Source organism: Choloepus didactylus, chromosome 17 (genome assembly GCF_015220235.1).
Source record: "Choloepus didactylus isolate mChoDid1 chromosome 17, mChoDid1.pri, whole genome shotgun sequence".
Classification (NCBI taxonomy): domain Eukaryota; kingdom Metazoa; phylum Chordata; class Mammalia; order Pilosa; family Megalonychidae; genus Choloepus; species Choloepus didactylus.
Window position 1 is genome coordinate 55,210,521 of NC_051323.1, and position 15,103 is coordinate 55,225,623.

At 38.9% G+C, this 15,103-nt stretch overlaps 1 protein-coding gene across 3 annotated transcripts in view; it reads left to right on the forward strand.

The window, feature by feature from the left end:
- The window catches only part of EIF2AK2 (eukaryotic translation initiation factor 2 alpha kinase 2), a 65,799-nt gene extending 50,759 nt beyond the window's left edge, over positions 1 to 15,040 (forward strand). For all 3 annotated transcript variants that reach the window (XM_037807557.1, XM_037807559.1, XM_037807558.1), the window contains 5 exons: positions 1,370 to 1,498; positions 2,769 to 2,870; positions 3,925 to 3,978; positions 4,057 to 4,194; positions 12,052 to 15,040. In XM_037807557.1, coding sequence (XP_037663485.1) covers positions 1,370 to 1,498; positions 2,769 to 2,870; positions 3,925 to 3,978; positions 4,057 to 4,179 — 408 coding nt within the window. In that variant the 3' untranslated portion in view covers positions 4,180 to 4,194; positions 12,052 to 15,040. The remainder of the gene's footprint in view (positions 1 to 1,369; positions 1,499 to 2,768; positions 2,871 to 3,924; positions 3,979 to 4,056; positions 4,195 to 12,051) is intronic.
- The last annotated feature ends 63 nt before the right edge of the window (positions 15,041 to 15,103 follow it).

Genomic DNA, 15,103 nt, shown 5'->3' on the forward strand with positions numbered 1-15,103 from the left:
TCCCATAGGGATATGTGTATAGCCCAACATTATATTGAAAGTTTAGCCTTTTTCAAGGATGGCAAAATACTGATTTCATCATCAACAAGCTTCCTGTTTTCATGGTCTTTAGAATATTGGTCAACTTCTCTACAAAGCTGTGGAACAGGGGTGACTACCCCTTATTCTGTCCTTTCTTTATTGTTTTTTAAAATCTGCTTAAACAATTACATGGAAAAATTACTTCGGTGCTATCAGCTTCTAGTTAACTTGGCTTGCCTTCAAGGTGGAGGGGGTACATTTGTAAGCGATTGCCAGAGGCCTGGAGAAAGTGACAGGAAGGAAGCTCACAGCAGAAGTTCTGGACAGGATATGCATCAGTGTTGTTGAGAACAGGCGATTCAGAGGGGCTCAGGACTGGAAGGCATCTGCAGGTCTTCACTGCTCTCTGATCCTGGCCTCATATTTGCAACATTCCCACCATGTGCATGTCGTGCCCCAGCTTGAATACTTCCTGGGATGGAGAACCCTCTATCTCCTGTTCTTTGAACCATACTATTGTATATTAGGGTAGAGTAAAACAAATCTTTTCGTCATTTCCACCCTCTAGACCCAGATCCATCCCCTGGGACCATACAGAATGACTCCGCCTTGCACTTGACAGCTATTTGAAGGCGGTTATGCCCCAAGCCTTCTCAGTCATTAACTAGAAAGTCCTTACTTCCTAAAGATGGCATTTTAAAGAACTGTGATATTAAATTCCCCAACTTCGGGTATGTATTAGTGAGGGTTCTTCAGAGAAACAAAACTGACAGGTTAAATATATATATGTATGTGTGTGTGTGTGTGTGTGTGTATATATATATGTTAAGAGATTTATTACAGGAACATAGGAATTGGCTCACATGACTATGGGGATTGACAAGTCCGAATTCCATAGGTTGCAAGTTGAGAACTCTAAAGAAGGTTTCAATGAGTTCCCTAGGAAAAGCTGGGCTAGCTGAAGTAGAGATAGAAATTCTTCTTTCTGATGGCGGCAATCATCAGTTCTCCCTTAAGGGCCTTTAACTGATTGGATGAGACTTCTCTTGTTGAAGCTAATCTCCTCTGTTGATTGTAGATGTAATCAGGCACAGATGCAATCAATTGACAAATGATTTAAATTCATGAAATACCCTCACAGTAACAATCAGGCCAGTGCTTCCTTCACTAAACAAATGGACCCCATAACCTAGCCAAGTTGACACATGAAATGAACCGTCACAGGCTAACTGTGTAAGGATAAATGCCTTATAAATAAATAGAAAAACCACTGTTGGTAAATATGATTCAGATATGTGGTAAAAGTCTATCAAATTATTATATATGAATTAAACATTTTTTTTCCTAGCCAAGTAACATATTTTTGGTGGATTTTGAAAAAATAAAGATTGGAGACTTTGGACTTGTAACATCCTTGAAAAGTAATGAAAAGCGGACACGTAAGAGGGGAACTTTGCGATACATGAGCCCAGAACAGGTGAGATCCCTTTCTTTTCTGTCTATGTATTTTTGACAGGATAAAAATAATTTGACACTTCTTATAAAATTAGAACAGTACGGAAGTCTATAGACTAAAAATGGAAAATTCCCCTAACCTTCCTTTCCACTCCCATTTTTCTCATCTGAAGTGACTTTTAAGTTTGTTATTTACTCTTTTAGAGCATTTTGTGGGAGTTATAAAAATACACAAACTCAAAAATATATACACAGTTTTACATAAATATAAATATATACATGCATAGATGGACTATATTATTTTTTGTGATTTGATTTTTTCACTAAAAAATTTCTCTCCATATTAGTACAAATAGATCTGCCACATTCTTTTTAGCAACTGCATTATTTACCTACTTATAGTTGTATCATGATTTATTTAACAGTTTTCTTATTGATTGGGCATTTATTTAGGCTGTTTCCAACCTTTTACATTTGTAAACATGTTATAATAAATATTCTTCTTCCTTATCTTTGGGCTGAAGAACAAAATTAGCATATTTTTATGTTAATCTCTAATAGAGTTCTATGATAGAGAACTCTATGAACTCTATGATTATGATTATGATTATGATAGAATCTACGATAATCCTTACCACAATTTGTTTATCTATTATCCTGTTCATCGACATTTAGATTGTTTCCAGTTATGGAATATTAGGAATAAAACTACTGTGAATATTTGCATAGAAGTCTTTTTGTAGACTAAGCCTCTTTGGTGATATTTTACTGTTTATTCTATGCTCGCTTATTTTAAATATTGGATCCAACAGAGGAAGAATTGAGTAGAATAAATCCTTTGGTTTATGATTTCCTTTCTTATATTAGGATTAAAGTTTTAAACATATGATAAATAATCTAGTATTCTCTGCTAATAATTACAAAAATGCCATATGTTTTTGAGAGTTTACCATCTGCCAGCCAGTGGGTTAAATATTTTACTACCTATTGGGCTCTGTTATAAGTGCTTTACATACTGTGTCTCATTTAACTCCCATAACAAACCTCTGAGGTTAATCCTATTGTTAGCCCCATTTTCAGACTGAGATTATTCCTATAATTATGGTGAATTTGCACATGTGATTCAGCTCTTAAGTGGCAGAGCTGTGATTTGAACCTCGGCAGTCTGATTCCACATTAATTGTCTGATATAAGATATTTTGGTAAAATAACATTTTTTTTTGGCTTCAGAATGTATGCATATTTATATCACATAAGCAACAAAAGTCAATATCAGATTTTGGTTTCTTCAGCTAGCTTCAGAAGAATATGGAAATGAAGTGGACTTATTTGCTTTGGGGCTAATTCTCGCTGAACTTCTTCACAAATGTATCAGTTTTCAGGAAACACTCAAGGTAAATAATCTCAAAGAAAGAATTAGGCAACAAAAATTATGGCCCTTCTTTTCAAAGTGCTGTTGCAGATGTTTATTGCCCTTGTGTAAGGATAGGCTTGAACATGGTTGACTGTAAATGAAATATGAACTTTCACTTTTCAAGTTTTGACAACCTTTTTGTAAAAGACCAGAACTTTTGCTCTTCTTAGGAAGGTGTTCACATATAAAACTACAGCTGTTTCTTTCTTATTCTAATTTGTCGTAAACTTTTATTATTGCCTGCTTTGCATAAGACACTGGGCTAAGTGCTACAAGGGTTATAAAAATGAACAAGCCTTGTTCTAAGGGAGCTTATATTCTAGAAGGGGAGATAACATAAGAGAATGCAATAAATGTTTTAGGAGAAGGCATAAAATGTTATGGAAGAAGCTAGAAGAGAGATCTTTCCAGCTGTGAGGATTTAGGTTTCATGGAGGCATTTAAGCTGAGCTCTGAAGGATAAATTGACTCCCAGTAGTCCAGTATAGGAAGAAGGTGATTCCAGCATAGAGACAGGAATGTGTCAGACGTGTTAGGGAACAGCGGGCAGTTTCATTTTTTGGAGCATGTGAGGTACAAGGAAATGGTGGTTGATGGGGCTGGACAGACAAGCTGGGATGGAATTGAGGGTGGAATATGGACTTTCTTGTGTAGTCAGTGGGGAGACACCAAAAGGCAGTAGGCACCTGGATATCCTAATCTGAAGCTTGGGGAAGGGGACTGCTGGAGTCAACAGCTTTTACTTCTGTAAAGCAGGGTTAATGAAAGTACTATTGCATAGGGTTCCAAAAAACGATGAAGGGAAATAAGGCAGATGATGCACTTAACACGTGGTAATGTCAGAGACGGTTATTAGTGTGGGGGGTGGGGTGGGGAGGTGGAGAGGGAGGTGTCAGCTTGTTTCTTGGCTAAAAGGACTTTCCCAAAGATCCAGAAGTATCCTAGAGTTAGGGTATCCACAGGCTTTAATGCTTTCTAAGTTTGTTTTTCCTCCCAATAAGTAATTTCCTAATGAATATATCTTTTATTTTCAGATTTTCGATGATCTAAGGAATGGCATCTTCCCAGATGTATTTGATAGCCAGGAAGTAAGCACTCAAAAATAATCAGAGTTTCATTTATTTCAATGTTTTATTTCTTGGTATTGACCCTAATTATCATTTCAGAAAGATCTTCTCCAGAAATTACTCTCAAAGGAACCCAAGTTACGACCTAAGGCACCTGAAATACTGAAGACCTTGAATGAGTGGAAGATTAGACCAGAGAAAAAGATGCGAAACACTTGTTAGGGCCCTTCTGAAAAAGTATGCTGCTTCTGATATGTTATTTTCCTTTAACTGTCTAAAACTTGCTAGGGGATATTGATAGATATTTACCGTCTATTTTCACTTTTCCCCTTAATTTTTTACTACATTTGCAGAAAAGTTTTCATTTTTTACATCAAAAAACATCCTTACCTTTGACTTTTCCCCAGCGCATCTCTTTATTCTAAGGAAGGGAAAAATCCCTTAAATTTACTTCTCTAAGTCAGTTAATGAATGAATCAGTAAATACATATTTATTAAGAATCTACTACTATTTCTAGGTCAAGAAAGATAAAATCTTTTCCTGCCTTAAATACATTACAAGCCAGTTGAAGAAATATGATACCCATAAAAAGATAAATGATATACAGTCTCTTTGGAAAACAATTTAGTATTACCTAGTAAAATTGAAGCTGTGCATACCCTCAAAGCTATGAATTCCATTCCTGCATGTATCCTCACAAGAACATTTATAGAAACACTGTATATAATAAACAAAAGAACTGGAAACAACCTTAATGTCCAAGAGTAGAATGGGCAAATACATTGTATTATATTCACACAGAAATACTATATAGCAGTGAAATAAGTTAATTACAGCTAAATGCAACATCACCTGTCTCTCAGGAACATAATCTTAACAGGTTTTAGAAAACATATACAGAATGATTCCATTTATATAAAGCTGCAGAACATGTGAAACCAAATCACTTTTTTTTAAAGGAATCCAAACAAATGTGGTAAAACATAAAACAGTAAAGAAGGGAATGAGAAATATTAAATTCAGCGTAGTGCTTGTTTCTGAGAGGGGAGGTGTGCCGGTTTGAATGTATTATGTCCCCCAGAAAAAGCCATATTCTTTGGTGCAATCTTGTGGGGCAGACAGAATAGTGGGGATTAGGTTGGAGTGTTTGGATTAGGTTGTTTGCATGGAGGTGTGCCCCACCCAGCTGTGGGAGGTGACTCTGGTGGGATACTCCCATGGAGGTGTGGCCCCACCCATTCAGGGTGGGCCTTGATCAGGGGAGCCATATAAACATGCTGACTCAAAGAGACTGAATGGAGTGCAGCTGTGAGTGATGTTATTTGAAGAGGAGCAAGCTTGCTAGAGAGGAATGTCCTGGGAGAAGCCATTTTGAAACCAGAACTTTGGAGCAGACGCCAGCCACGTGCCTTCCCAGCTAACAGAGGTTTTCCGGACGCCATTTGCCATCCTCCAGTGAAGGTACCTGATTACTGATGTGTTACCTTGGACACTTTATGGCCTTAAGACTGTAACTGTATAGCCAAATAAACCTCCTTTTTATAAAAGCCAGTCCATCTCTGGTGTTTTGCATTCTGCAGCATTAGCAAACTAGAACAGATTTTGGTACCAGAAAGTGGGGTGCTTTTGCTGCTGAGTTTGCAAATACCGAACATGTTGGAACGGCTTTTTTATAGGATAATGGAGAGTTTCTGGAAGAATTGGGAGGAGCTTGATAGAAAAGGCCAAAACTGCGTTAAAGAGACTGTTTGTGGAAATATGGACTCTAAAGGTACTTCTGATGAGGCCTTGAACAGAGATGATCAATGTGTTGTTGTGAACTGGAAGAAAGGCGATCCTTGTTTTAAAGTGGCAGAGAATTTGGCAAAATTGAGTCCTGGTGTCAGATGGAAGGAAGAATCTGGAAGCGACAACCTGGAATACTTAGCTGAGGAGATCTCCAGACTACATGTGAAGGAGGTACCCTGGCTTCTCCTTGCAGCTTATAGTAAAATGCGAGCAGAGAGACATAAACTTAGAACTGAACTCTTGGGTTCAAAGAAACCAGAAGCTTATGGCTTGGAAAATTATGAGCTTCCAGGGGGCGGAATCCCAGAAGCTACAGCCCAACGTGAGGATGTTACCAAACATGGAACCCAGCTGCAATTTCAGTACAAGCCAAGATTGGAGATGGAATTATCCAGAAAGGATTTGTGGAAACTCTTATTGTCTGATGGCTTTGACCCCTGCATGCTTCTTGCAAAGCCAACAGAATTTTTGCGAGATCTTTATAGACAGAGCCATTGCCGGTCTGGACTGGAGGAAACAGACAAGGAAAAAATTAAAGGAAAAATTTCTTCAAAGACAGAGCCATGGAGGTTGAGATCTGGAGTCAAGAGGTCTTGGGCTGGGAGAGCGGAGCAGCCCACATGCATGGAAAGGGTGAGTTTGCCCTGGAGGTTGAGGGCGGGCTTTCCACCTCGATGCTCTGGAAGAGTTTTGCCACCTCAGGTCCCAAAGAGGGTGGAGCACATTTCCAGGGAATTGGGGAGAGCCTGGCTGCCACCACACTGTTCTGAAGGGGTTGAGCATGTGCCCCGGAGATGGAAGGGAATCCGGGAGCTGCCCTGATGTTTGAGGAGAGTGGGGCCGAGAAGGTGGTCTCCCCAATGTGTGGAAATGTTGGAGCACTCACCTAAGCGTTTGAAGAGGAAAGGGCTGCCGAAAAGGCCCTTAGGAAGGGTTAGGCTCCCACTCTCTCAAGCCCCAAGGATGCAACGTTGTTCTGTTAATGACTCTCAGACCTTGAAATCTAATGGAGTTTGTCCTGCAGGTTTTAAGAACTGTTTTGGTCCTGTTAACCCTGTTTTCCTTACTGTTTCTCCTTATGGCAATGGAAATGTTTATCCTATGAATGTCCCTCCTTTGTATATTGGAAGCATATAACTTGTTCTAAGTCCACAGATCCAAAGCTAAAGGAAAAGTATGCCTTAGGACTGACCACGCCTATATTTGATTTTGATGGGATCTTGTACTTAACTATTGTTACTGAAATGACTTAAGTTTCTGTGGTATTGTGGGATGAATGTATTTTGTATTTGGAAAGAATATGTTTTTCTGGGGTTCAGGGGGTGGAATGTGCCGGTTTGAATGTATTATGTCCCCCAGAAAAAGCCATATTCTTTGGTGCAATCTTGTGGGGCAGACAGAATAGTGGGGATTAGGTTGGAGTGTTTGGATTAGGTTGTTTGCATGGAGATGTGCCCCACCCAGCTGTGGGAGGTGACTCTGGTGGGATACTCCCATGGAGGTGTGGCCCCACCCATTCAGGGTGGGCCTTGATCAGGGGAGCCATATAAACATGCTGACTCAAAGAGACTGAATGGAGTGCAGCTGTGAGTGATGTTATTTGAAGAGGAGCAAGCTTGCTAGAGAGGAATGTCCTGGGAGAAGCCATTTTGAAACCAGAACTTTGGAGCAGACGCCAGCCACGTGCCTTCCCAGCTAACAGAGGTTTTCCGGACGCCATTTGCCATCCTCCAGTGAAGGTACCTGATTACTGATGTGTTACCTTGGACACTTTATGGCCTTAAGACTGTAACTGTATAGCCAAATAAACCTCCTTTTTATAAAAGCCAGTCCATCTCTGGTGTTTTGCATTCTGCAGCATTAGCAAACTAGAACAGGAGGAGAGTGATGTGATTGGGGAAGTGGACTTCCAAGGTAATGGTGTGCACTTTTTTCTTTAACTGCATGTTGAATCCACTAGTGTTTGCTCTTTTTACCTTAAATACATTTTATAAGTGTTGGTTTTTTTTTTTTTTTTTTTTTTGGTAACTATTATAACAAACACTTTAAAGAAAAGATAACTGTGGTATAAAGGCAGTAACTAAAGTAACTAAGTATAGAAAATAGTCAGTCTGGAGAGTTGAAATCACCTTGTACTGAAGTATCAAGGCACAGGGCTTAGGAGTGACATTCCAGTGAGGGCTCCAGGTATGCAAGGAGTTTAGACAATTAGAGAAGAAGCCACATGGGCAATTTCGGCAAGGGGTATGGCATGAGTTCAGGAAAGGATATACTGGAGAACACTGGTTACACTAGTTTGTTATCCTGAATTGCTTGATGTAGGGGAGTACTGGAAGATAATTTGAGCTGCATATTGAAGATTCTGAGGGTTAATCTAAACTTTATAGCCAACTCATCATTCTAAAGCTGCAATGTAATTTTACAGTATTGTTAATTAGCCAAATTTAGGCCAAGCAGAACATGAGGAAAATCGCAGTGAGAAATAATACTTTTATGAAAACTTATAGCTATTTTTAAAAAGTTTTACCAAAAAACAGTTAATATATTTTTCAATCAGTAATTGATTAAGGCAAGGTTCATCACTGTATGCTAAAAACCATTGGGTGAAAAGGTGTTTGGGAACAGGTTCTTCACAAGAAATTAAATATAATCCGAAAGATGATATATAAATTACAAAGGGGAAGGTATACTTTTCCAATGGTGAGATCTCATGTTCACTTGAATAATCAGGTGATCAAAATTAGCATCACTGAAAGTGGGACAACCTAACATTATGCATCTCCTGCATGATACAAGAATTACATACTATCACCTATTTAAGTTTTCTTGCCCAAGTGTTTAAGTGAAATTTAATTATGAGGAAATTATTAGGCAAATCTTTAATGTAGCACATTCTATTAAGATGATTGACCTGGGCTTCCCCAAAAAAGTCAGTGTCATGAAAAAATAAAAAAGTAGGGGATCTATTTTAAATGAAGAGACTAAAGAGCTGTAATGAACAAATGCAATGCTTGTATGCTGATTGAATCCTGGAAATTAAAAAGGAAAAGAAAACAGCTAACAGCTATAAAAGACATTTTTGGGGATGCTAACATTTGAATATGGACTACATATTAGATGACATTAGAATAATTGTTAATTTTCTTAGGTGTGATAATGATTTTATGATCATGAAGGAAAATGTCTTATTCTTAGGCAATGCACACAGAAAAAATAATTAGGTGTAAAGTGTCATGATCTTTGCAACTTTCAAATGTTTAGCAAAAATCAGTATGTATATAAAAATATGAAGGAAGAGGAGAGAGAGAGAAAGTAAATGGCAGAATGTTAATTGATGAATCTGGGTAGAGGGTATATGAGTGTTCATTGTATTCTTTGAACTTTTTTGTAGGTTCGACAATTTTCTGGATGGTGAGAAATATAACAGCCAATATAAGTAATGAAAGTGGTAAATTAGTGAGAATGTAGCCTTATTTTTACCTTCCCTCATTTTAATATTTTATTTTATGAAATAAATGTAACATTAACAGCTTTTATTCATTTGTGAGGATATATTTTCTCAGCATCAAAAATAGTAAATTTAGAAGTATCCTTTTAATCAGAGCAGGAGAGGAGCAAGAGCTAGGGACCTTATTTGCTAATTAAAACAGTGTGAGTGTGTATAATAAGCAACATAATTTGTGGGACCCAGTGCAAAATGAAAATGAAGAGGCCCTAATTAAAAAATTTAGTGTGGGGAACATCTGACCGTGTAGAAGACAGACCTGTATGTGTGTATGTGTGCATGTGTAAACACACATATAAATGAATATACATACATATGTATGTATGAATCTGAGAGGAAATGCTTAGGAGTCTAAATATGAGCTTTCCCAAGCCTCTCCTATCTTACAGACTTAGTAGAGATACTAACTCACAACATTCACTGCCCGCTTGAGTGGTTCGCCCATAACTTGAGGTTCCTGGCATACTAAGTTTTCATTAAGGAAATGTTCCAACACAAAAAATAGAACAGAATAATGAAACCTGTCACCCAGGTTCAACAACTATCAATATTCTTCCTTTCTTGTTGTATCTGTTATATTACTCCCTTCTCTTTTTTGTTTGTTTCTTTTGCTGGAGTCTTTAAAAGCAAATCTCAGGCTTTATATCATTTCGCTTGTAAATACTTAAAAATGCGTCTCTAACAGAGGTCTTTTACATTTTAGCAAAACCAAAATATTATTGATACTCAACTAAATCAACAGGATTTCCTTAATTTTTGAGTAATCATCTATGTCGTTTTCCTATCTCAAAAATATCTTTTTACTGATTATTTAAATCAGGATCCAACATTGCATTTGGTTGATACATTTCTTCTAGTCAACAATATTTACCCATTTTTTTCTTTCCTCTTGACATTTCTTTGAAGCACCTGGATCATACATTCTGTAGAATTTCCTCCATTCAGGATTCAGCTAATGGTATCTCCATGGTGTCATTTAACATAATCTCTCTCTCATGTTACCTATAAACGTGGTTAGATCTAGAAGCTTGATTAAATTCTGCTTCAGTTTTTTTTCATGACTACTCCATAGGTGATGCTGTGTACTTTCTACTACATCACTTTAGGATGGACATAATGTATGATCCACTTTCAGTGATGTTATCAGGGGGTTCAGGTGATAGTATCCACTATAAACTTCCTGCCAATCTTTCACCTGATGGTTTTAGCAGCCATTGATGGTGGTTGCCTAGATACATTATTTCATTAAAGGGTTGCAAAATGGATTTTCTGATGCTATCAAACCTCTTGCATTTATCATCTGTGATTCTTCCATAAAGGAGAACTTTCATTCAGTCTTAGCCATTTTTAGAATGGGTTGATGCCCTAGCAACCTCCAGAGGTTGACACATGAGTTTTTTGGTTTTTGATTTTTAAAACGGATGTGTGTCCGGCGCTTCTCCGCCCCGCCTCGAGTCCTCGGTCGGCCGGCGATGGGGACCAGAGAGATAAGGGGAGAGAGGGTGCGGACAACGTCTTACCCGGAGCACTTGTGATCACTCAGGACTCGCGGTGGTAAAGCAGATAAACTTTTAATGGGACTAGGCAATCATCATCTTTACAGGTTCCACCCGGGGCGAGACACCTCGGGGGAGAACAACCTCGATGCGGCCGTCAGGTACGGCTCCTTGTGGGCTGTCTCCCCGAGCTTTGCCCGGGAACTTTCTTATAAACCTTGCGTGTATCCAATGGGCTAACGCCACGCACACAAGCATGATTGGTGAATACAGCGGGTGGTTATATACATCAGAAGCCGGAAGCAGGATGTGGGCGCCATCTTGGCACCACTCGATGGGCGGGGGGAACTCAAGGGCAGGCTGCAGCTTGCCTACTAGGCCAAATCCGGAAGGTGGCTGCTCACAGATGTGTCCTAACGAGTACTTTGAAACAGTGTTTATAATAGGTTAGAGCAGGAATAGGCTATATTTGAAAGATCAGAAGGCTGGTGGGGGCTAAGAGGCCCTGAACAATAGTAGTGAATGGAACGTAGAAATATTACTGAGGCAAAACCAATAGGAGTTGGCAACTAATTAGATGTAGGGATTAAGGAAAAGGTAAGCATCAATGCTTTCTTCCAGGTTTATTTCGAGGTGAGTGGCACTATAATGTTGCCATTAAAGGAAATAGGGCATAGTGAGGCAAAGCATATTTGGGAGGGAAGATGAATTCCGTTTTGGAGATGCCATGTTTGAGGTGCTGCCAGGATAGTCAGTTGAAGATGTAGATCAGACTGTAGATCAGGATATTCAGTTGAAGATGTAGATCAGACTGTAAGAAATGCTGAATAGGAGCTCAGGAGAAATTCTGGGATTGGAATCATACATAGAGATGATGGTTGAAGCCAGCAGATTGTCAAGGGAGAGAATATTATACAGAGGAAAAAAGGCTAAAGGACAAAGCATGGCAAACATCTCTATTTCGATGGTTACTCTTTATAGCTAAAGGTCCTTCCAGCTCTGAATGATGCCTGTGATTCTCTATCTGTGATTCTGACCTATCCTAATCCCACATGGCCTCAGAATGGTTACAGATGAAGAGGCCATGGTTGGTAGAAGGGACCACAATTGGTAGAAGTATGTGGCCTGAATATTGGCTTAAATTCTAATTAAAAACTGTGTCATAGGTAAAACTGTGAGGCACAAAAATGCCTCTAAAATACATGTGGCTCTTTTGAGGCTAATTTGACTGAGATCTGTATTAGTTTGGCTGATGTAACAAATCAAACTTGGTGGCTTAATACAACACATTTATTCTCTTACAGTTCTGGAAGCCAGAAGCCTGGAATCAGTTTCACTGGGCTGAAGTCAACATGTGAGCAGGGCCGTGCTTCCTGTAGTGGATCTAGGGGACAATCTGTTTCCTTGCCCTTTCCAACTTTTGGTGGCTGCTGGCATTTCTTGGCTTGTGGCCCTTCCATCTTCAAAGACCAGCACAGCATCTTGCTTTAGTGGTCACATTGCCTTCTTCTGTGTCGTCACATCTCCCTCTCATAAGGATACTTGTGATTACATTTAGGACCCACTTGGATAATCCAGGATAATTTCCCAACTCAAGATCCTTAATTTAAATCTCAGCTGCAAAGACCATTTTCCATATAAAGTAACTCACAGGTTCCAGGGATTCAGACCTGATGTCTTTTCGAGCCATTATTCAGTCTACCTTAAGACCTTTGGAGAGTCTTTGCTTGCTCTACTTTTCACTTTTTTGACCACTGTAAGAAATAACTCGTAACATTACAAGTCTGTATTTATGTCTTTCTTTCTATCAATTACTTATCTATCTAGAAGTTTAAAAAATCAAGGTACTCTTTGTGAGGCATGCTATTATTTTCTATTCTCTTCCACTTTAATGGGTTGAGACCTGCAATAGGGCAGTTTCTCAGCAGTGACACTATTCACATTTTGGACTGGATAATTCTTGTTGCGGGTGGCTGTCTTGTGCATTGTAGCATGCTGAGCAGCATCTCTGGCCTCTATGCTAAACTGCCGTAGAGCATTGGTTCTCACAGTGTGGTCTCTGGACCAGAGTCATCAGCATCACCTGAGAACTTGTTAGAAATGTAAATTCTTGGTTCCTACCCCAGTCCTACTGAAGCAGAAACTCTGGGGGTGGGCCCAAAAATGTTTTACTAAGCCCTTGAGGTGATTCTGATGCACCATAAAGTTTGTGAATTATGTTCTAAGCCAGTGCTTCTCAACTGGGGTGATTTTGTCTCCCATGGGAATTTGGCAATGTCTAAAGATATTTTTTGTTGTCACAACTTGGGGGTGTTGGTGGTATGCTCTTGAAATCTACTGGATGGAGGTCAAGGATGTTACTAAACACCCCACAGAGCACAGGACAGCTCCCCACAACAAAGAATTATCCAGCCTGGAATGTCAGTAGTGCTGAGGTTGAGAAATTCTGGTCTAGGATTGTGTGCAGTTTGGAACTGTATGTACCCCAGAAAATCATGTTCTTAAAGCTAACCCAATTCCTGTGGGTGTAAACCTATTGTAAGTAGGACGTTTTGATGAGGTTACTTCAGTTAAGGCATGGCCCAGGGTGGGTCTTAATCCTCTTACTGGAGTCCTTTATAAATGGGATGAACACGGAGAGGGAGAGGGAGAGAGAGTGTGAGAGCACGCGCGCCATGGAAGCAGAAGTTGAAATAATTGAAACCCGGAAGAGAAGGAAGAGACCAGCAGACACTGCCATGTGGCTTGCCATGTTGCAGAGGAGCCAAAGGTCACTGGAAGCCAGTCTTCAGGTAGAAGACATCATCTAGATGCCTTGATTTGGACATTTTCCTGGACTCTAGTCATAAGTGAATAAATTCCCATTGCCAAAGCATTTCATGATTTCTGCTTTAAGCAGCCTAGGATTAAACTAAAACAGATGGGTTTCAAAATGTTGATAAATCACCTGAAATAATATATACATTTTTATATGGAATCTTAACATTTCAAAGCTGGATGAGACCTCAGAGATGAAGGGTAAATATGTAATAGGTATTTCTGAGTTTTCATCAGATTGTTTGGAGCTCTTAAGAACTGTTTACATAATAACTCAGCAGAATATGGCTTTCTCTCTTCTTTCAGTCTTTCCCCTTATATCCACATATCAGTTGCCAAATGTTCTCTTACCCCCTAAATTATTTCTTGTATTTGCCCCTGCCTTTTCATTATTGTTGCCTTGATTCAATTTCTCTTTATTGCTGACCCAGATAACTACAGTGGCCTCTTAATGCCTCTTGTGGTTTCCATTCTATCCCTTACAGTCCTTCCCTACAATCCTTCCTATCCACTGCAGTGTTTTCTTAACACATGTGATTATGTTACTTCTTTGCTTAAAACTCTATAAAGGTTTAGGTTCAAATGACTCTCCTTGACATTCCATGCCTTCTCAATATGCCCAGCCTGTCCTGCTAAGTTTACCTCCCACCATGCATCCCATGTTCAGCATCACCTGCCAAGATTCCAGGAACACAGGTCTGCTCAGTGCTTTTGCACCCAACGACTCCCTTATACAGTTTCTACCCATAATTATCTTTCTGATAATTAAATGAAAAAAAATTAGCTTTATTAAGATATAATTCCATCCTACATTTAATATTTAAAGTAAATATGTACATTTTAAAGTGTTCAGTTTCTCAGCCTTTGGCTAAGATCAAATGTAAAACTGTTCAGTCATATTTATTATATTCATAGAGTTTTGCATCCATCACCACAATTAATTTTGTGACATTTTCACCACCTCAAAAAGAAACCACACACCCATTAGCAGTCACTCCCTACTTCCCCACAATCCCTCCAGCCTTAAGCTACTGCTAATCTACTTTCTGTTTCTATAGATTTGCCTATTCTGGACATTTCATATAAATGGAATCATATAATATATAGTCTTTTCCACATATTTAACATAATGCTTTTAAGGTTCATCCATGCAATAGTATGGATCAATACTTCATTTCCTTTTTATTGCTGAATAATATTTTACTGTATGGATGTAACACATTTTATGTATCCATCATCAGTTAATAGACATTTGGGTTGTTTCCACCTTTTGGCTATTATGAATAATGCTGCCATGAACATTTACATATAAGTTTTGTGTGAACCTATGTTTTCGTTTCTCTTGGTTATATACTGTTCTGGTTTGCTAGAGCTGCTGTTATACAAAATACCAGAAATGGGTTGGCTTTTATAAAGGGGATTTATTAGGTTACAAATTTACAGTTCTAAGGTCATAATAGTGTCCATAGTAAGGCACAACAACAGGATACCTTCACTAAAGAACGGCCGATGGCGTCCAGAACACCTCTGTCAGTTGGG